A 24,199-nucleotide genomic window follows, 5' to 3' on the forward strand; every position below is an offset into this window, starting at 1 on the left:
CTTGTCTCTATGCAAAACCAAAAAAAGGTTCTATGTAAGATAAAGCCACTAGCTTAGACACTTTCCTCTCAGAGGTGACGGCTACACGGAATACCACTTTGTAGGTGAGAGTAGGGACCAAATATTTCTGCAACAGGTTCAAAAGGCCATTTCTGAAGCACAGAAAATACAAGATTAGGTCTTGTCTTATATTGTAATCTCTGAAACAACAAAGAAAATGCAGAAACCTAAACTTTGATAGTTTCAAGCATTTTGCTACTCACCATCACATTTTTAACATAATTTACATATTTATATTTTGTTATAATTTAAATTTTTTTTTTTGCCCCTTGTAATGCCATCCCAGCTCTAGTTAAGCAAACACAGGCAGGGGCAGCAATGCAAACTGAGGACTTGCCTTAGACAAGAAGAAAGTCCTAGGCCTCAACAACACTCAACAACACAAAAATAAAAAAAAATGGTTCCTTCCAAGAAAGGGCCACTATCAATGCTCATCTCACAGAAGAGATCTGACCTTTGATGGTGATGGGAGCCAAATGGGCCTAAAATTATTATTTTCACTTTACTGTTTGCAGTGATATGTAATATGTGTATATACGTATGAGAGCCAAACATTGGTCCAGGCCCAGCCATTTTTCAATACTTCATTACAATTTTTTTTTGCAATGTTTTCCCTGTCTTTATAAAGCAAGCAGCAGGAGAGATGGCAAGGCAACTAAAAGTGAACATGTCCATGGACTACTGGATGCCAAGAATGTACCATTGGCTGATGGTGGCCCAATATGCACTTGAGGTTCTAAGCTACCCTGCTGCATGTGTCATGTCAGAGAGGGCCTTCACCAAAGTGAGGGATTTGAAAATGAGAAGCAGAGTTTAACCCTTTTACTGCCACGGACATATATCATACATCAAGGGGCAGAGAGGTGTTTACACACACACCCGGCTGCTCCTGAATGCATGTAAATCTAGTAAGCCAACTGTTGGCTTTCAGGTGAAAACAATCCAGCGGCTGTATAGCTGCCTAATCATTCCACTGACCCCGGTACATTCGCCCATCATTATGCTTCTTATGTTTCTTAGGCTCTTCAATCCCCCCTGTGGGATAATCATCCAAATGGCAGGTGTCTCTGGGTAAAGGGGGGGGGGGGGAGACCAGCAAACATTATTTTGCTGATCTTCCCTAGCTGGAACCTGGATGCAACACAGATTTAGTCACTCCTGGTTTCTGATGTCTTTATAGGCTGCTATAGCCAGGAAAAAGTTACTTTAGGTACACCTTGCTAGTACTGTGTTAGACCCCCTTTTACCTTCAGAATTGCCTTAATCCTTTGTGGCATAGATACAACAAGGTGAATCTAAGGTGAACATTCTTCAGAGAGTTTAGTGCATATTGTCATGATAGCATCAGGCAGTGCTGCAGATTTGTTGGCTGCACATCCATGATGCTAATCTCCTGTTCCACCACATCCCAAGGTGCTCTGCTGTATTGAGATCTGGTGACTGCTGGAGGCCATTGGAATACAGTGAACTCATTGTCATGGTGAAGAAACAAGTTTGAGATGGTTTGAGCTTTGTAACATGATGCATTATCCTGCTGGAAGTATACATCAGAAGATGGGTACACTGTAATCATAAAGGGATGGACATGGTCAGCAGCAATACTCAGGTAGGCCTAGACATTTAAACGATATTCCACCACCAGCCTGGACTGTTGTTACAAGGCAGGATAGACCCATGCTTTCATATTGTTTATGCCAAATTCTGATCCTACCATCTTAATGTCACAGCTGAAATCGAGACTCATCATAGCAGGCAACATTTTTCAAAATCTTTTATTATCTAATTTTGGTGAGCCTCTGGGGCCCCATGAGTTGTCAGTCCGCCCCTGGTTACCAAGCAATTAAACAGGTGTACCTAATAAAGTGGCTGCTGCAGGGGCATACTGACAACTCATGGGGCCCCCGGACAATAGGGGATCATGGGGTCCCTGTGTCCTTGCCCAAACTCAAAAATGCCTATGAAAAAGGTACCAAGGGCATCTCATGGGGCCCCCTACCGACCCTGGGCCCTCGGGCAGTGCCCGAGTTTCCAAATGGTCAGTCCGCCCCTGGGCCGGTGACTGTATATTTGACGTTTGGATAGAAATTTTCATAGATTTTTTGCACATTAATTTTTAGTGTATGAAATGTTATATAGGTATATACATAATTTTTTGCACAGCACAAAGCACTTCAGTGCGGTATATATTTACCCATAGAATGGTTAGTTTGCACTTTATTGATTACACTTTTATAAGGGTTTTGAATAGGGCATTTCTATTAGTGCTGTCTATTACATACTGTATACATACTTGCATTGATATATCAATATAATTTTTAGATAGTGGCTGTCTCCAGGTTTAAAAATATTTTTTAATGTGAGTGCAAAAAAAAAAAGACTGATAGTGAAAGATTTTTTAAACCAAAACAGACTTAGAACACATAGGACTACCAAACACACTGCGCACATAATTAGGATACACCCCAATATTTAGCAGGTAACATGTAACATGCTCCTAGTGACCCACCTCCAGCCACTGGCGCTCCCCGTTTTGTAATAGTGGGCGGGGGATCCTCCCCCTGCAACCTATGTTACAATTTAAAAGGCTTCAATGCAAAAACAAATAATAAATACCCATTTTTTTACCTGCAAAAAAAAAATGTGTATTTTTTTTTTAACAGAATTTGAACCTATCCTTTAATCCTGTAAATGTATATCTCAAAATCTAGTTTCTCACTTTAAACTGCATCACAACATTAAAAATGGATATAAAACAAAGGAATGTGCAAAACAAATGAATACAAATGGTGATTTGCATTCTTAAACAAGCTTTTACAAATAGATCCTTCCTCAGAAATGGGAAAACTGAGAAAAAGAGAGGCAAGTTCCAAAATGGGTAACTTATCTAAAGCACTGGTACCCAATAAAGACAGGTAGGAAACTGCAGGATCAAGTACAGTCCCTGGAATTCATAAAGACTGGCACAGACAGATTCTGCTTAGGTATCTTCCTTGCGTTCTAAAAGTGGCACAATTTGCTCCAAACTTGTGTACCTGTCTAAAACATGTACTTGACTTTTGGTGCATTATGTACAGACACTTAAAAAAAAAAAAAAAAGATAAAATGAATGTTTTTCTGGTGCTTGTTTTTGTTTTAAACCATTTGCCTACCCCTATAAATCGGTGAATGGGTAAAGGATCTAAAAGGTCTCTTTACTGGTTCACCAGAAAACAGCTGGTAACCATCTGAAAATACCTGCTTCTGGGCATTGAGGTTTGCCATTTTTGGTGACTTCTGTTAAAGTACCTCCACAATGCTGAAGGGCAAGCAGGTGTCACCATAAATTGGTGAACTGGGGTGGTAGTATTGGAGGAACATTTTATATCATATTTTCTAGGGCCCATTCGCTTTTATTTGAACTGCTGTGATTTGTTATTTCATGTGGGTTAACACATGTTGCAATAATGTACCTCATTCATTATGAACTGGCTGCCAATAAATGGCAAAAGCCCAGAAATCAGGTAAGGCCCCTTCTTTTAAAGCAGCTTGCAACCATATATGCCATATGCCTTGTGGTGCACTGCAGTACAGGTGCTTTACCTGCTACTGTAACTGTTCATTGGGGTGCCCTTCTAAACACTAAATTTAAAGATTTTACATGTAGCTAGAAAAATTTGTTGGTGTTCTTTAAACATCTGATGTGTACAGCATTAAACATTGACAAAATCTTGCTGACGAAAGTTAGACAAAAGCCAATTAATGCAGGCCAGCAATTGTGCCTTGTTTCACTGGGACATATAGTTTAAGGCTGGCTTGGCTGACACCCATCTCTACACATACATGACCATTGGTCAAATATGTACCAAAAATTCTTCCTACATTGCTGTCTATAGTATGGGTCATAGAAAATTGTTTTGTATTGGTAAATTAAATTTCTGAACACCAGCACCACAGCGTTATGTGGGTAAACCTATGCCAAGTTATATTTCTCTTTATAACTTTGTATCTTTAAGATCATTAAAAATCAAGTATCACACCAAACAGAAGGCAAAGAGTTAAGGAACGCCACATCTTTAATTAGCTGGTAAAACTATTTTGTGCTTGATGGCATGCACACAATTAATTCCACACATTGACCACATTAATATTTAATTAGCTCATTGCCCCGCTTACTTTCCCTTCCTCAATCTTTCTCTTTGTTAGAATGAAATGGAATAAATACATATGGTTTAATAACCAGATGTGTTCATTTTCCAGAACTTCTGTGTGTGGTGGTAATTTTCAATTAACAAAAGATATTATTTCATAAAACAAGGTGCCAAGCTAACTGAAACCTAAATCCTCTTAATGATTTGGATGAAAAAACTGGACAGCAGGCAACTGGAATGATTAGCACATCTGCCTTTAGTTTTTTTTTTAAAGCGGACTTATACTTCAAATCTTAAGTATCTTAATTGTGGCTTTCTAACATGGATTTATTGGCATGGTTTAATGTGACAAATCAAACGTTAAAAAAAAAAAAATCTTTAGCATATGAGTCATGATTAGAAGAATCAAAGTAGTTCTACACATATGATAGTGCCTATGGACATCACCAAAGTAATATTAAGGTGTTTAGTCTTGGAACAGGAGGAGCTGCTTTGCATTGGGTTGCTTCTCTATTAATGATGGCTACCTTGCAGTCACATAGTCCTGCAGCACAGACAAAGAGGTGGGCCTAGGAAAGAGAGTAGCTGCAGAGTGCCCACTGTATGTTCTATACTACTCACCATTGAAATCAAATAAAAAGAGAGAGTGCACAGGCTCTGGTGCAATACCCTTTAATATAAAAAATAAAAAGTTAAAAAACTCAAACTAAATGCACTCACAATAAATGACTTGTACATGGCATGTCATCCTGAAACATCGCCGGAATACAAAGCAACCAACTCCTCACATTATCTCCAGGGTAAGACTCTCATGACAGTGAAGGTAGTGTGTGTGTATATACTCCGTACGAGCAGCCGCTTCTCTCTCTCCCACACATGCTGACAGTTCTCCATAACAGGTACTCTTTCGGCATCCGGATAAATCGGTGCCGCCCTCTTTAGCATGTGAGATACAGAGCAGGGCGCTGATTGGGTGGCAATGCCGTTGCTATGATCATGCGTTTCAAAGGGCGTGGCCTCCTTTATCAACGTTTTAGAACTTGGAAGCAGCAAGGCTTGGGCAAGCCTGGAAAATTAACCTTTTGAGAATGTCTCTTTTGCTTTGAAACTGAACTCCACAACATAGGTCACCTCTAGGCTATAGCACTTGTCTGGAATTTTGTTTGTTTTTTACTATTCACCATTGACTCGTCTTGTACAGTTTGAAAAATAAGGTTGCCTGAGTCTAAACCCACCTAAATCTCTAATGCTGTGTATAGAAAATAGACTTAAATTTTAATTTACAATCACAAACCATCTAGCTGCAAGCGAGATAAAAGTCAAAATGAATATGTATGTTTAAACAGTACATTCGTACAACAGTACAGTACGTTTAAACATTCAGGTATGCAAATTGTTTAGTACAATGAAGCAAGATAATAATCAGGTGAGCATTTTGGCCCATGTTTCAGATTTTTCTCTAAACTGTTAATTGAAACCAGTTGCATGTATAGGAAAATATAAGCAGTGCGTAAACTGCAACTTAAAAACATTTATCATCTTCCATACAGCATAAACCTTCCCATGATAAGCACTATCTATCTCCATCAAATAAAATCTGATAACCTCTGCTGTCACAGTTGATTAGGCAGGTGTTGCCATACTGAAGTTGCTGTATATGAAATGTGACTGTGCTGTCACTCACCAAATCCCACTGGTAAAGAGATCTTCCAGGTGCAGTCCAAATTACTGGGATAGTTTCCTGGGAATCCAGGACTCAGAATGACACCTTCCATGTCTTCTGTAACTCCTCCACACTGAGCTGGGGGAGGGAGTGGAGAGAAGAAGAAATTGTGCTGTGTTAAATTTCTAAAAGTAAGACAGAGTGGAATATCTGTAACAAAGATGGATGGTAAACAACAAGGGAGATTAAACTGGAGAACATAAACCACATACAGCCTAGACCAAATTCAAATTAAAACACTGTGTCAAGGGCAAAAAAGCATAAAGGAACTACAGAATACAGTTGCCAACCAATGCAAATAACTTCAATGAAACATTGTAGCTATATTGCTACTCCAAAAAATTCCACAATGCATCCCTCAGTAATGAAAAGGCAATTTATTTTTATAACTTTTACCAAGGATTTTTTTAACCAGCCTAATACTAATTTACCCAGTTTGATTTGGAATGGTGTGACTAAGTAGCTCAGTCACACAATTGAAAATTGCATATGTAGCAACTTATAATAAAAGGTATGTGCTGCAAACAACTATATCAATATCATGATATTTTAGTAGCATGAATGTAAGCAGGTGCAGTCTAAATTGTCCACTGCAGGTGCAAATAGTCCAGAACAGCACTACAGCTAGAGGAGGAAGTAAAGAGAAACTGAGTTTCTCTATGATTCCCTTGGTCCCCTGGGGCAGTATTCCTGTTGGCTACGCTGAATCTAGGTCACCCTGGTATCAATCTTGGTTCATGCAGAGTCTTTTAAAGTCCCTGCCCCAGGATTGTGGTGTGCAGTTGTTAGTATAGGGACCAGGGGCGGACTGACAACTCATGGGGCCCCCGGGCAATAGGGGATCATGGAGCCCTGTGTCCTTGCCCAAACTCAAAAAAGCCTATGAAAAAGGTACCAGGGGCATCTCATGGGGCCCCTTACTGACCCCGGGCCCTCGGGCAGTGCCCGAGTTTCCAAATGGTCAGTCCGCCCCTGATAGGGACAGCATACCCATCTGTCAGGGACAGCACTCTAGTGGCAGGGAGAGGTCCCAGAGGAGAAAGGAAAGCTTAGAGCCTGCTTCTTTATATTCAGAATGCTCCCCTTTGGATTGGACCAGCCAGGCCAAAATTTGCTTTCCTTGACAGGTGCTGTCTTAATTTTGGGCTTACTCAACGCTGACTCTCGGCTCAAATTGTTGTAAGTTCACGGCCAGGTGACCTTCCCCTGTCGTCCTGTTGTACTGTTTACTAGTTATGCAATACATCGGTTTCTGCATCTCAGGCCTCTGTGTGTTTACTGCTGTCACCGCACATGCTGCACCATCCCACATGACCAAAACTACTAAAAATCATCCGTGTGGACCTAACCTAGGCTGGGTCTGAATCCTCTGTATACTCCTACAGAGAATCAGCAGGGGTAAATTACATAGCATTTTTGTTCTCTGCAACCTTCTAAATTTATTCATAGTAATACACAGATAATTAAGTTAAAACAAAATTTCAGGCAACCTGCTTCAAACTGTTAATTATATTCAGGAAACAATATAGGTTTATTAGTAAGAACTTCCACTCCCATCCCTTTCCTGACGAGAGGAGGTCAACTGAGGCCTTAAACTGGCACTCTCCCCTGACTAACTCCTAAATGAGACTACAAAGCTGTCAGTCAGGAGCAGTACCGAAGCTCCTGATTGCCAGCACAGAAGGTGAATCATACCAAAAAAGTGGTATGGAGGGTGAAAATAAGCAGACAGAAACATCGCCAGATGGGACCCATGATGTGCAGATGGAAGCTAATAGAAAACAAGGGATGCTAGTATATTACATCATAGCCTGTCTAGGAAGCAGAGAAACATAAGTGGGGAGAATGGGAACACTTTTCTTAGATCACCAGATTAATAGTAACAAGATAGTTTTCATGAATGAGGTGGCGTGGTGAGCCAGCCAAACAATGTTTCCTGGTTGTGGATTCAAATATGTTGTTAAATTTGTTATTAATTTCAACTGGCATGCACCTTTAAATCAGAAACAATGGTAGTTCTTCCATACATTAAGTCAGTATAAATGGTAGTTTGTCCATACATTAAGTCAGCAACAATGATAGCTCTAAATTAAGTCAACAGTAATGGTAGCTCTTCCATAAATTAGAATGTGGTGAAGTACAATTAAGCATTACTATGAGACTATTCACACTTTATTTTTATTTGTCTTATTGACATAGGACAATCTGATAGGATGTAGGTATTCTTCAGCTGTTAATAATGACTTGTTGAACTGGATGGTGCTGACCCACAGCTCAAATTTTAGCTGAATTTCTTTCAGCAAGAATCAGCCGAAATTCAGGCCACGTATGGCACCTTTTAAGGCTGCTGACCATCATGGCTGTATTCTTTTCCATTATCTCCTTTTAATCTATGGGTAACGAGGCACTGTACTCTACTAATTTGGCCACTCAAAACCAATAGTCCCCTGGCATTCTGTAACTGCTATTTAAACAATTAGAAGATGGAAGAAAACATGATTATAAAATTCTGCATCTGGAAATGTACCTAATGCAGTGCAGGCAATGTCCGAGGATTGCTTCCTTAATTAAAAAATATGTTGTAGTGTAAAAATTATCTATATTTTATAACAGATACCAAGGGCAAACTAAAAAAAATGCTTTCTTTAATACAGCACATTATTTCAAAACTCATGAGTAAAACAGGAGTGTACACAAATAAACATATAAAAACACATAAAATATAACAAGGTATACTAAGTGTTATACTAAGAATTAAAGATAAATGCCAAAAGTGTACTATAAAGGGAAGAGGGAGTCCCAAATGAAAGGAATTTACATACAACTTGGTACAAGCTCATACATAAAAAATACCATAGCCTGGTGGAAAATATATAATCTTAGAACAGTTTAGAATAAAAAAAAAAAGCACTATGAAAGCACTTTGCCATGAAAAGTCAGTGTTGTTTTGACTATAATTTCTACATACCGATACATAGAGGTGGGGGATAATTCCAGCGCCTGACTGTTCCCGGCATACATGAGATATGTGAGTGGCCCTGGAAAGTTAATGCAACAAATTAAATCCTGTTTGCACACCATATTGTATATTGCTAGTAATAAACATTACTGATTAAAGATGATCTAAACCAGCAATGGGCAAACTATGGCCCGCAGGCCGTATACGACCCGGCGGACCTTTTAATCCGGCCAGCAGAGCGTGGCAAACATCGGCTGTCAGAATGTGTGTAGGCGGGGCAGCGTGAGGAACGTGAGGGGAGCTAGGCTCCTCTCACAGTCCGCCCTGAAGACCGGAACGGCGCGGGAACACGGCGAGAGGAACGCGCGGAGCAAAGGTAAGTGAATTGACACAGGGGGGACTTGGCTTACTACTTGGGGGGGAATAGTACTGTGGGGGATGAAATACTATATGAGGGATGAATTAATATGGGGGATGAATTAATATGGGGAATGAATTACTATAGGGGGGATGAATTACTATAGGGGGGATGAATTACTATAGGGAGGATGAATTACTATATGGGGGATGAATTACTATGGGGGATGAATTACTATATGGGGGATGAACTACTATGGGGGATGAATTACTATGGGGGATGAATTACTATATGGGGGATGAATTACTATGGGGGATGAATTACTATATGAGGGATGAATTACTATATGGGGGATGAATTACTATGGGGGATGAATTACTATATGGGGGATGAATTACTATATGGGGGATGAATTACTATGGGGGATAAATTACTATATGGGGGATGAATTACTATGGGGGATGAATTACTATATGGGGGATGAATTACTATGGGGGATGAATTACTATATGGGGGATGAATTACTATGGGGGATGAATTACTATATGGGGAATGAATTACTATATGGGGGATGAATTACTATGGGGGATGAATTACTATGGGGGATGAATTACTATATGGGGGAGGAATTACTATGGGGGATGAATTACTATATGGGGGATGAATTACTATGGGGGATGAATTACTATATGGGGGATGAATTACTATATGGGGGATGAATTACTATGCTTACTATGGGGGAATATTACTATACTTACTATGGATGACACATACACATCATTCATCTACTCTTGGTCCGGCCCCCGGGTCCAATATATGAACCCATTGCGGCCCTCAAGTCAAAAAGTTTGCCCACCCCTGATCTAAACTCAAGAGGAAAAAATGATATAGAGCAGCTTACTAGTCCTTAGATGTGGTTGCTGCATTAGTTTTCTTTTTACAGTAGATTTTGTGCAAGTACAGAAAAATACCTGTTGATCGAGTCAGAAATCATTGAGGAAATTCAATAAAACACTACTGACAATTTTCTCGCATATTTGCCCTTTAATATGGCCTGTGCCAAATTTAGAAATCCTTTTACTGACAGGTGTGTCTGATTCAGGAAGTTCTTAATAGGGCAACTTATTTGCAGCTGCTATCCTCTCCCTGTCACTGGTTTTTAAGGGTGCGGTCAGCTTCATTGGTGACAGCCTCCTAGCAAACAGTGAAGCTGCAGTGTCACTGTGCTGTCTGACAGGTGCAACGGCAGGGAGAGAGCTCAGTTGCATTGAGGGTGCTTCCATGCTCTGTGCATGCCCCAGATTCATGGACCTGTCTACAACAGGTCCATGAATCTGTCACCTGCACCAACATTTGTCTTGTGGAGTCACATCGTAATTCTAAAGAATGTCTTAGACATGCTTTATGAATTCCCATGCAGATGTCCCTGTAACTTCCCATGCACTGAATTGAAACTCTAAACATCAGCTTCCCCAGCCATCTTCTTTGATGGGGATGTGTTTGTAGTCCAAATCAGAAGAGAACAATAGGGTGACAATACCGCTTCTCCAGAGTAACAGTGCAGCTTGTGAGCATTGTACCCCAAGGACAGAAAATGTGACGGTTTTACAGGAACATTTTGATGCTAAGAAACCATGCTCGAGCACTTTTTGCTTAGTTAATTGGTCATCTAAAATATATTTAAGGGGAAAACAAAAATACATGATAGTACTTGAGGACTTTCTTACTGGATCCACAATGCCTTAGTACCTGCAGTGTATATCCTGGTTCACACTGAAAGGAGACTACATCGTTCACAAGGTATCTTTCCCCATTCTTTACTCCATTACTGGGAACAGCTGGTTCTGGACAGCTGGCAAGGCCCACAGCTAAATAACACCAGAAAAAAGAAAATTAGTTATATATACATAAAAAAACTAAAAAAGCAAGAAATAATGTAAAGTTGGAGGAACGTGGAGGGATACTGTATGTAGACTTTAAGGTATATAGAAAATTATGAATAATCATACGTTGCTGCATCATATCAGGCCACCACTTTAAAGGAAACCTGTACTAAGAGATGTATGAGGTCTGCCATTGCTGGTCTCCTTCTAAATATATTATTCCATTGACTTTCTCTGGCTTCCTTGCTTACTGTGTCACTGACCTGGAACATGCATGAATATTAAGATATTAGAGTGAAATCAAAACTCCTAATCTATGTATATGTTCTTGGTCTGTGATTTAGAAAACGTCAAAGCCAATGAATCAGCAACTGGCAGGAGAGGTCAACCATGGCAACCTAATTCTCCAGCAATAGGTTTCCTTAATGTTGTGCTCATTTTCCTCAATTACCCCCCTTGTGTTAACCTAATATCCAGCAATGTGTTTTTCATAGCTGAAAAGAAGGTAATGAATTTAGATTTCCAGAAAAAGAAAAATGCAACTCTAAGAGATGTGTAGGAAAGTGAGTGTTAATCCCAGTGAAACAGGTCCAGCTGTGCAGGAAAAATGTACTTCAATTTCGTTTTTGCTGTGTTGTATCTTACTTTTATACTCTAGATGAAAGCCAGCTGCAGATACACTTATATCTGAGAAGAAGTGTAGGTAGAGTTGGTTTGATGTGCTGTTCAACAATGCAGGTACGGTGGTTCCTGAAATAAAAGAAAATAGCTGCTTACTACATCACAATTTATATTATTAATAATGTACTATAAAAAAAATCACAGCAAATGAAAATCGGAAATATATTGTAGAATTAATTAAAAAAAGGAGATTATATCTGCATACTATTCCAAGTGATCTCTGGATTTAATGTAAATATGTATTACAAGGCAAGCTTGGCACTAAGCATCAATACTAACAATTATTGGGAATACTTTTGGCAATATAGTGTATACACTGTATATATATATATATATATATATATATATTTGATTTATACAATTTATCATGTTTTTGATCTCTTTAGTATTTTTAACTTCAGTCAAAGGGTCAGGTATTTATTGCCGTTTGTGCCCTTATTGGGGAAATTTCCTCTATCAGGTCAGGAAGTGCTGGAAAATCTCTTCAATGGAGACAAAAAACATATTAAGGGAGTGAACAAGAGTCAAAACTTCTTACAATGTTTTTAATTCTGTTTGTGCCTTCCTGCCTCAGTAACAACATTTCTCCCCTAGTTCTTCTAAAGGCATCACAGGGATAAGTCATGGAAAATCTCCCCAATGGGGTCACAGATAAAAATTAAATCCTGGCAAAAAACATAATTCTTTTATCGCTATTCAAAATTAAAATGCAAAAATAAAAATGACTAGATTTAGGCTTTAAACAGGTAATCTAGCAGGATGCATATTTACATTGATAAAATACTAATTCACGACCTATGATAAACAGCAACATATAATATACTATAATTGTGTGAAAAGTACCTGAAAAACTGCCTAGCATAGTGGCAGTGTTGTCTCCTCCATCAAAAACTTCCAGTGAGTCCCAGTTTTGCTCTGTAACAAAGTTGATCACCTGGATCTAGAAGTAGCACAGTGAAGACTTTCAGTATCTCAACATAAGAAAAACATATTCCTATTATTGTCCAAAGGCTAAAATACTCTACTACTAAATACTCTACTACTTTTACACAAGTCCTATCGAGATAAGTAGGACCCTACTGTACTACTTTTATACATGTCCTACCCAGACAAGTAGGACACTACTACTTTTACATGTGTCCTACCTAGACAAGTAAAACACTACTACGTTTACACATGTCCGACCTAGACAAATAGGACCCTACTACTTTTACATGTGTCTGACCCAGACAAGTAGGACCCTACTACATTTACGTGTCCTACCCAGACAAGGATCCTAATACTCCTACCTAGACAAGTAGAACCCTAATACTTTTACATGTGTCCTATCTAGACAAGTAAGACCCTACTATTTTTACATGTGTCTGACACAGACAAGTAGGGCCCTACTGCTTTTACATGTGTCCGACCCAGACAAGTAGGACCCTACTATTTTTACATGAGGTAATGCATATGGATTAACACAAGCAATTTAGTACACCAAGGCACAGTTTCATTAGTACAAAATATAAATTTTGCCTTAGCATGCATATATCACAATGCAAAGGTGAAAATACACTTAACAGATTCCAAATCATGCAACCTTGACAGGTGTGCACACTATCTGCAGTAAACCTATACCCACTACACTGATGTCTAGTATGTCAGTAATTTACACAAGAAAGTCTACAATACTATTAGTTAGTAGAAACATTATATAAATTATTATCTTTTTCTTCTGCAACTTTGCACTCTGCATTCCATAATACTAGCTCCATTAGTAGAAAGGAGCTCTAATTCCAGGGAGTTGCAACCACAGTAACAAGCGTATAGGTAAACCAATCCCAAGTCATTCAACTAGAAATGCCTGCCATCTGCTGATCATATAGCTTCTTGAAAGAGGCAGGGTTCTGTATTTTATGTGGCCATTCTATCACCAGTAGTCCACCTCCACCAACAGTCTTTGATTGTCAATTCTGTCTGACAACCTGCTGTGTCCTGTTTATGTCCGTTCACATGTCACTGTAATTAGGAAGTGGGACTTTGACTCTGAAATTCTGCACATGTAATATATATTCAGGTCAGCCAATATGGTGGACAGCAGGGACGCAATGACCCAGCAGGAGCTGACTGTACCTCATAACATATAGGCTAGTCACACGCTTGCCAGTCTAGGAGAAATTCATCTTCAAAAGTTGTAACAGACCTTGTTTCCCCTTTACTTTCTGTAGAGAGCAGAATTATGGCAGTCTGCCAGCTCTCTAATATAAACACACATCAGGTGTTTCCAAGCTATCAGAAACAGAAAGAATCCAATTTATGAGTCTTTGTTCTAATTTTTTGAGAATGAGTTACTTCACAGTAAACACAATACAGCTAGATAGGTCAAAAATGGCTTGTTAAGCTCTTGTACTGCATGTTAATAATATGTGTAACATGGTGACTGTAAAATTGGCTACAGTGTCAAGAAAGGGTTTGATTGGAGGAATGTAGCCGCACTTTTAAAAAAATAATAATTTTAAAGTGAAGCCAGCAGGTCCTGGGGTGAGGAAGTATAGTTCTTTATCCCATGATATTTACAAAATATGCATCTGGGTTGGTTTCAATAGGAGCCCTGTGGATATTTGAGCAGGATAGTGTTCTGAGTCTCAAGGACCACATTTTGGTTTCTTCCTAACAAGTTCACTAATTTAATTCAGCTGAACAAGGATAGGGAAGGTCTGCGTGTCTGCTTAGAGAAAGACATGCCGAACTGTAAAGCTGGAGGCTGCTGCATGACTACCAGTGTATCCAAAGCCTGTTGATGAACTCCTGCTTTTCTGAGAAAAAGGACATAACTGAAATAAGAGACTTTGTTCAGCACATGGACTTAGTAAGGCTCAGTTGAGCAGAAACTTTGCTTTGCTGTTTCACATGTCTACTTTGATGCCTGTCTGCTGTTACTGTTTTGGAATAAACATCCTGTTTTTGTAAAGAAAGGGAGCTTTGTGCCTTTCCATTAAGTCTAATCCCCACATACACTCACCAGTCACTTTATTAGGTACACCTTGCTAGTATCGGGCTGGATCACCTTTTGCCTTTGGAACTGACTTAACTCTTCCTGGCATTGATTTAACAAGGTGTTGGAAACATTCCTCAGAGATTTTGGTCCATATTGACGTGAGTTACTGTTGCCTTTCTATCATCTTGAACCAGTCTGCCCATTCTTCTCTGACCTCTGACATCAACAAGGCATTTTCGTCCACACAACTGACGCTCATGGGATATTTTCTCTTTTTTGGACCATTCTCTGCAAACCCTAGAGATGGTTGTGCATGAAAATCCCAGTAGATCAGTAGTTTTTGAAATACTCAGACAAGCCCGCCTGGCACCAACAGCCATGCCATGTTTGAAGTCACTTAAATCCCCTTTCTTCCCCATTCTGATACTCGGTTTAAACTGCAGCAAGTCGTCTTCATCATGTCTAGATGACTAAATAAATTGAGTTGCTGCCACATGATTGGCTGATTAGCAATTTGTGTTACCAAGAAATTGAACAGGTGTACTTAATAAAGTGGCGGGTGAGTGTAAGTTCATACTTTAATGTTCATAGTTTGGGTACCAGTGCACTTTAAAGTGGACCTTCTCTTAGATAAGTGCTAAGTACATGCATGCTAAATAATGTGTTATCTCAAACAGATCAGCGCTTCTACTGCAAGCTCTCTCCGACAATGTACAATATGAATGGGGAGGCTAAGTTGCTGATTACATCAATCTCCTAAGATGCTCCCAGACCTAGGCCCAGTCTATACTATACTTACTAGAGCTTACTGACTTAGGCACCTTTCACATGGACATAGCTGCTGACTCACAACTGCTTTGTGAGGCGATCATGAGGTGATATGCAGCCTCTGGCACGCTTCATACTAAAATCACTCTTCATCACAGTGCAACTATGTCCCCACTTCTATGGGGAGTGCTGGCAGGCAGCATTGTCTGCCTAATACAACACGCGCTCTACTTTTTGTGCTTCAGCACAAAACAAAGCATTGTAGATGTGGAAATGTGGATGGGGCCATCAAGGCACCGTTGCCAAATTTTACCAGGCAGTTGATTTGTGCTAAAAACACGCCTCAACCTCCTGGATTTACCTCACCATCATGCCCATGTGAAAGGGGCCTTAATAAAAAAAGACTATTTTTCTTGCAAAACTGTACTGCTGCTGTATATAATGGCATGTGAGGAATGTATTCAAGCAAACCTGTTAAGTTACTGAAAGGTCCACTTTAACAGATGGAAAATTATCCTTAATTAGCATAACAATGGCAGCATAACAGCTGTATATATGGAAATTAGGCAACTTGCTGTCTGGGTCAGAATGTCTAGCTTCCAGTTAAAAAAAAGGCACATTATAGCATCCTTGTTGGATCTAACAAGATATACAATATTTATTTCTAAAAGGAAATTTGCACAAAAATAGGTACAGTCTATTTTGTGCCATTCAAGCAACAAAATTATTTGAAAACTGTCTAACGTGTTATTTCTTTGAATAATTCTGGACAGTTGCAGAGTGATTTCATTGTAATCAGCTAAATATTATTTATTTGGCTATAGTGTTAAATATGTTGATATTTTGTGTGCACAAGGATATACCGCATTTGTAGATTGAGATATATGTGTGTGTGTGTGTGTGTTTCCAAAATTATAGTGCTAGAGCTGCTCCCCACAGTAATTTATATTATTTATTTATACAGTAATAATCAACTGTATACTACATTGCACCATACACATCATTTCCTGCTCCAGGGAAGCTTACACTCCATCCATCACCTTACACTACAATGGTTAGAGAGGGGCTGAGCAGCAGCCCAGGTGTAATAGTCAGAGGGGTCAAATGTTGGTAGGAGCTGGAAGGCTCTGCAGGCTCAGCCCTCTGAGACTTTCCCCTGCCTAGAACTTTGAAGAAAGTTCTATAAGCAGTGGGCGAATGTAAGGAGTGGCTAATCTGCATATTCAAGGGACCAATCCCCAACAGGAAGCTTGGCAAAGGGTCAGAATAGCCCTTAAATATGAGTGAGCCTGTCCAGAAGGAGAGGAAGTCTGGAGGAAGAGTGAGAGAGGAAGATGTGAGACTGAAGAAGGCGGCTGCCAGGAGGCCTAATGGGATGGGGCCTGCCTGCAAGCCTGGAGCTGGAAAAGGGGAAAACTTGGAACTTACTGGCCCCCATGGGAGAGGACCATCTCTAGGGCAGGGAAGGAGCAGACCAGCTGATAGGCCTGGTAGCAGCAGGCAAGCCACCAACGGTACAGGAGAGGATCTGAATGAGTACACCTGCACCCCCTGGGGAGATAGGGGAAGGAGCACTCTGGTGGGCAACCAGATTAGCCCCCTACTAGTGATTGTTCACCTTTTTAAAGTTACAGGAGCCAGATCCCCTGCTCAGAAAAAACTCCAGATTTCTAGGTAAAGAGGAGAATTTTATCTAGGGTTTGGGGTGGAACATGGAGATGCTGGCTAGCTCTCCAACAGAGACTGTGTTGCAAAAGAGAAGCTTGTAAATAGTTCCAGGAAGTTTTCCCTCAGTTATCGATTCCCTTGGACATCCTGTACACCCCTAACTCTATCCCAGTTCAAAATCCCCTCAATAAACAACAAAATAAAAGCTCACTGGCTCTGGATTCAGGCTTGTGTGGAGAATGCAGATTGCCTGGCTGTGCAGGACTATAGGGGGACCTAGTTGAACAGCAACTCCTAAGGGTTCAAGCTTTGTGCAGACTTAAGCTGGCCATACATTATACTAATTTCTTATTCAATTTCCTTTAGATTTACCTTCAACTATGTAGTGCATGGGCCTGCCTGTTTGCATACAAATTGAAAGTGTTTAGGTTTGACCTCATATTTTATTATTTTAGAAAGTCTAAAGGAAATTTACATGTCAAGTGTATAATGTATGGCCAGCCTTAGGTAGTGAGTCAGTTACAGTAGTAGGGGGTTTAAGGATTCTAGGAATATCAGCTACACAGATGTTCTCTTGTTTTCTGAAATTACACTGAAAATCTAGGAGGCTTCCAAACATTATTTTTGTGCTACGAAAGACTTCTGAAGATCCTCACTGTGGGATACACTACACATAGGAAAACCAGTCCTGGACACATATTTATGTAGCACTTTTCTATACACTAAAGCTGAACTATGGTCAAAAACAATTTGCACTATAAACTAAATTGCCACCACTAAAGTGTGTACCAGGGCTGGCTGTTGCTGCGTTTAGGAAAATTCTTACTATTATTCAGCCCATACAGTACAGCACCAATCATCCAGTGTAGAGATTTACACTTCTGGCTGGAATACACCTGTGATTGTTTTTTGAATGGAGGAGGTGCAAAGCGAGTGACCTGCTATTGTCAGTGTACTGGCTTTAAAATATACCGTATATATGAAGCAGCCACTGGCACTGCTCACCACTATGAGCTTTACTGTATTTCCTGATACTTTGCCAAAAGTTTTAAGAGAATAAATGTGCTTTGTACAATATCAATTTAGTTGTATTAGAGGTTGTGGACTGGAAGGCCTAATCAGCAAAGGCCACTCATTAACTGCACTGTGGGACTACACTTGTGTATTAAACATAAATGCTTTTTTATACCATACTATGTGCATACATATAGTAAATTAAAGTTATACTTCAGGCAAGTATAAAATACAAACGTAAAGGAGAAATAGGCCCAAAGCTCTTTTTGGTCCTACTTCTCCTGTTGGTCAAATGAGTGCACTTAGTTCTGCACTGCTGTGACCCAGATTCAGCCGACAGCGGGCTAAAGTTGGCTGACTTCGCTTAGCTGGTCCAGACTCTGGAGGGATCCTGACTTTAATGGTGGGGTCACCCAGACACCTGAGCAGCAGCTGGCTCAGCCTCTCAGCAAGCCACTTAGAGCCTGAGCTAGCTGCTCCCACCCCCTGCACAGCCCGGTGCTGGAGGAACAGAGCAGAGAGCAATGATCGACAGTCACCAGCTCTCTGCTCACTGAAGACTGAGAACTGCGCGATTAGTGGTCTTTTATGCATCCACCTAGGTGAGTATGTAGGTTTGTTTTTTTAATCCCATACTTCTCTTTTAATCCAGTGGAACAAATTACTGATTTACAAAATGCAGTTATTAATTTTTCCAACAGGTACCCTCTCTAACATAGCCCCCCTAAACCTAAAGCAGCCCCCAGCAAAATGCAGTGGCCAGTGAAAAGGAGGATTTGGACCCTGTGATGTCAACATAGTGGCTGTCCTTAGCTGTTAGATTCAGGTGAGTGTACATCTGAGACAGGGTGGAGTTGAATGCTTAAACTTGGCAGTGGGTGGGGGTGTTAGGCAGGTAGAATAAGTGTATTTTATGTATAAGCACACTTATCCTTTATGGCGGGAGTAAGCAGACTAATACTCTAATCAGTGTGCTATTATATTTGGCCGGTGGGCAGGCTGGAGACAGGCTGTATTGCTTAATAGAACTCTATCTTTTTTACAAGCTTAGAAGCTTGGCTCATTATAATTATTCATTAGGATATATCTGATGTATCTGATGCTAAAAATATCCATAATAGTCCACAAAGTGATAGTTTCATTGAACACATAAGGTTGCTTTTTTGTCACGCCACCATTTAGAGATTGTGTTTTTAGACATTCTCTTATTGGACAAGGTGAAGATTGTGATGTCACCCCCCCACACTCATCCAATCAGAGAATGCCTTGTTGTAACTTCGAAAAATCCTTTGGTAGGTAAAACAGTTCCCACACATGTATCTCAACTGTGCAGTTAGCAAGGTTCCTGGTGTTCAGCTGCAGATTCACAACCAACACTTTATCAAGAAAAATTAAATGCATTGAACCTCAGGTTTCCAAGACATCAAAAGCAGCATTACCTATGTTGTCCACATTTTTCACAAAATGGGGAGGTATTTTCTAAAAGTGGAGCACTCAGAATCTGGTGCCGATGTGCATGATAACCAATCAGCTTGTAACTTAAGCTTGTTCAGTTGGGTTTGGACGATAAATCCTGGAAGCTGACTGGTTTCTATGCAGAGCTGCACCAGATTTTGCACACAGTTTTAGTAAATCAACCTCAATGTCTCCCTTACACATTCTAATGCGACACACATTTTCCAACACTCTCATCCAAAGTCAGTAAAACAGTTTTTGAGCTTGGGTTTGTTGTTTTTATTAGGAGTTAACAACTTGGATGGGGTATAGGGATATATGGGATGCCCAAGGAACTGTATAACTTTGAGGATGAACTTCTCTGCAAAATTGGACAAAAAAAATCAGCAACTAGTCTAGTAAGGAGCACTGAGTTCCCTTTGGTGAACTTCTTCAGACTCCAGATCTCCTCATCCACCTGGCTGTCTTGAGAGTGTCTACAATGAAGTAGTCTCAATGAGAACTAGTTAGGTATGGCACCTGACCATCATTTGGCCCAGGGGATGTAGAAGTAGTCACACTGTCCTTTACCTGTAGCTTAGTGGGTTGCAGCTGCTTTCAGGCCTTACCCTAGGCTGTTTCCTTCCTTGCTGACAAGCTGTCTTTCCCAGTAGACTGGGGCAGTGGAGATTCTTTTGTCCAGCTTTAGCCTGTAGGTAGGCCCTCTTCACTGGGGCCCTCTCCCAGGCTCCAAACACCAGCACCTTCCTTCACTCCATCTTCCACCCGACTCTCCTGCTAGTCAGGCTCTCCCACATTTAAGGGCTGTCCTTGCCATCATACCAGACCTTCTGCCTGGGGATTGGCCAGGTTCCCTAAAACATGCAAATCTAGGCATCTGCCCCTCTTCTAGAAAGTTCCAGCAGTTTCTAGAAGGGTGGGAGGGCTCCAGAAGCCCTGGCCTTTAGAGCCTCCCAGCCTGACTTGAGATAACCTCACTGCCTCACTCCCAGGCTGACTCATTGCAGGCTAATAGCAAGCCTCTAACTCAGATAAAAATCCTATCTAGCTAGAGGGAGCTACATAAGCAGCTCAGAAAGTATTCTTTGCAGACACTTCTTATCAAAGGGCTGTGAGAAATTTTATTCTAGTAGACTGTGGGGATGATTTACTAAAAATGAAGAGTGCAAAATCTAGTGCAGCTCTGCACAGAAACCAATCAGACTCCAGGATTTTTTGCCAAAGCATATTTTAACAAGCTGAAGCTAGGACCATATTGGCTACTATGCACATATTTTGCCCTGTTCAGTTTTAGTAAACCAACCCCTGTGTGTTCATTTATATGCCAACAGGAATTGCTTGTCCTCTTTAAATCTTTTAGATTGATTTGTCCATTAAATAGAATGAAATTTGGCAATGCGAATGGGACATTTGCACCATGAGATGTAATTAAGACTTGTTGAGCAATGTATGGTAACAGAATATACACTGGCAGCTCTTCACGATAATACTGACAAACATCAGCAGGAGATCTGGCTAACAGGGTCTGATAGGAAATGCAAAGATAAAACAAGGTGTCAGAACATGTTTTCTTCGCTTGGATACAAAGCTCGCATAATGTATCTAATTCCCAAACAAAATATCATGCAGTGAGTTCTGTTCCATTATTATAAAACTGAACAACCATATTCCCCCCAGAGTTCATCCACATGCATATACTGCCTATTAACAATCTACAATATAAACCATTCTTTTTGGCTCCATGCTAGCAATATGTAAAGTCCCTGCTTACTAACAAGCACATTGCTATCTTCAGAAGACCTCATTTCTGCCCTATGTGTCAAAGAAGTTTAGATTACACAGAGAGGATATTTTACCATTAACAAGAATGAACATGGCAGCTGCACCACAAAACATTAAATTTGGTGACATTGTGAGTCTGTGAGGTTCGGAATGTCCCCTGGAGCAAGTTGGAAAAGCTATTAAACTGAACTTCAATTAAGAAACAAGCCATAAATATTGCCCAGTGGAATCTCTTAGCTGAATGCATTCTGTTTAATGTCCAGGCCACCATACTGACAAAAGGGACACAACGTTAAATCAGGGACTGTGTAAACGATGCATTGAGTTTAATGACGTATTCAAAGCACATAAACACTCAACACAAGGATATATAAACTGAAAACTATAGTAGCATTTACAGCCGTGAAATACCATACACTGCCAAATAATTCTATTCACTAAAGAGCTTTGAAAGTATCATAAAGAGACCATTTATTGTCAGATGTAAAAACTCTATATCCTCCAAAAACAATGTAAATTTACAAGCTGGCCCTGAGACAAGCAAAGTAATATCTTTCATATATAAAGTATGCAAACAATATATCAGTATAGTGCAAGACGAAAATTGTGTATTAAAAACGTCAAATAGAGCACCAAGATAAAAAACAGCAGATACAAGCAACTATAACACAGTAAATCACGCTTTGCAACTGGCTGTGAGGGTGTTTAATGAAAAGCTGTGAATAATATAAAAGTTGATGCCATCTTAAGACTACAATGTCATCGTTGTGCTGGCTTTCCATGAATGTTGCCTGCGGTCTTTAGGTTACATCCGGATGCAAAAGGTTAAATGGTTTCTGCATGCAACTAGCTCCTTATGTCATGATGGTGGAGCGCCAATGGTTGACTTCTCTAAAAAGTAATATATAACATGTTGCCGCTAAATAATGGCCCATAATAGTGACAGGAAATTTCCTAACAGATTTAGGGCAGCTACATCTGGATATTTTGTATTAAATACTATTGATCACTGGTATTCCATACAGAGTATACAGATTCAGTTGCCAACTTTTGCCATGCATTTTGTAGTTCCCTTAAAGAGGCACCCATAATTGAGGACCTGAGATTATCTTTGTTCTATGTCCCACATGTACGGTATATTCTATCTTGCTCCTATAGTTGAAAACATACTCCATCTGTACAACTTAGTAGCCCTCCCTGCTGCTTGCCTATTGCATATTCAGTCTTCCCAGCCTGGTGCAGGTCTGCAATTTTGTTTCTGGTGTCCTTCGACAGCTCTTTGGTCTTCACCATAGTGGAGTTTGGAGTGTGACTGTTTGAGGTTGTGGACAGGTGTCTTTTATACTGATAACAAGTTCAAACAGGTGCCATTGATACAGGTAATGAGTGCAGGACAGAGGATCCTCTTAAAGAAGAAGGTACAGGTCTGTGAGAGCCAGAAATCTTGCTTGTTTGTAGGTGACCAAATACTTATTTTCCACCATAATTTGCAAATAAATTCTTTCCAAATCAGCCAATGTGATTGTCTGGATTTTTTTTCTCATTTTGTCTCTCATAGTTGAGGTCTACCTATGATGCCAATTACAGGCCTCTCTCATCTTTTTAAGTGGGAGAACTTGCACAATTGGTGGCTGACTAAAAACTGTTTTGCCCCACTGTATAGCCAGCTGCTGGGTTTCTATGATAAAAACCTGACAGACTGGTGGTACTGAAGTTGATTAATAGATTTACTTCAGTACAAGCAGCCTGCCCATAGGTGCATCAAAATTCAGCCGGTTCTTGACAAATTTCAATCCATCAATGGCTGGCTTTAAGCCGGAAATACATTCTTCACCATTAGTGGGCCAATTTACGTGCTACCATCAAATTTCAGTGATCGAGCATGTTGGAAATTGTTTTAAAAATTAACAAATTTCTAATCAATAATTGGAGAGTTGTGCAAGATATATAATCAAAAAAGAAATTATCATGAGCTGTGACCTGGAAAGAAAAGAAAATTCTTGGCCACGAAAATTCTTTTCTGCAGTAACATGAAATTGAAAGCTTGGTTGGTTGAATTTCAAAATCAATGGTGGCACCATCGGATTATAAAACAAACATTTTCAATTTTCTAAAGAAAATTTATTTTGTCGGAATTTGACCCATTTATGGCCTGCATAATTCACCTACCCCCTCATCCATTCATTAAGCAAGAAGGAGCAGATTTGTAAGGTCATCCTATAGTCCCAACTGTAAGCACATTCACAGACAGAACTGTAAAAAGAAACAGAGCCCACTGACTCAGACAGCTATCCCTCCGTCTCCCAGTCTGAGTATAGCTGTACAGGTTGATATTAAGATATATTGAGAAACTTCTGCTAGTTCTATAAGAAATAAACACTAATTATTTCTTAATGACTACACAACTGGATTAAATCGTGTTTTTATAGTTGCCTGCAGTTCAGCTTTAAGTATAGAAGACACTGAATGATAGCTTTGACTTTATTAAACAAGCTCCAAGGGCTTACTCATTAATAGAGGCCACATTTCCTGTGATTATAGGCCTATGTCATTATAGGTGTATCTATCAGTCTTTCCATGGTATTTTGCTCACGTGCTAAACATTGGTGGTTGTAAGGCTGTGAGCAAAATATATGTACTGCAATTTGCTTCCTGTCATGTAAAAGCTTGCAGCACTGGCTCAGAAAAATAGTCATTTACACCTTCCTATACCTGATGCTAATTAATGCAAGCGGCTACAA

The 24,199-nt window shown here is 40.0% G+C and overlaps 1 protein-coding gene across 3 annotated transcripts in view; it reads right to left on the reverse strand.

Annotated features, from left to right (window-relative positions):
* Nucleotides 1–24,199, reverse strand: part of CSMD2 (CUB and Sushi multiple domains 2) — a 1,275,366-nt gene that overhangs the window by 120,299 nt on the left and 1,130,868 nt on the right. For all 3 annotated transcript variants that reach the window (XM_089673879.1, XM_089673878.1, XM_089673880.1), the window contains 5 exons: nucleotides 12,635–12,731; nucleotides 11,756–11,860; nucleotides 10,977–11,095; nucleotides 8,879–8,948; nucleotides 5,872–5,988 (listed from right to left, as the gene is read on the reverse strand). In XM_089673879.1, coding sequence (XP_089530005.1) covers nucleotides 5,872–5,988; nucleotides 8,879–8,948; nucleotides 10,977–11,095; nucleotides 11,756–11,860; nucleotides 12,635–12,731 — 508 coding nt within the window. The remainder of the gene's footprint in view (nucleotides 1–5,871; nucleotides 5,989–8,878; nucleotides 8,949–10,976; nucleotides 11,096–11,755; nucleotides 11,861–12,634; nucleotides 12,732–24,199) is intronic.

This window comes from Staurois parvus, unplaced genomic scaffold (genome assembly GCF_062004578.1).
Source record: "Staurois parvus isolate SC_StPar_1 unplaced genomic scaffold, SC_StPar_1.0 ptg000145l, whole genome shotgun sequence".
NCBI classification, from domain to species: domain Eukaryota; kingdom Metazoa; phylum Chordata; class Amphibia; order Anura; family Ranidae; genus Staurois; species Staurois parvus.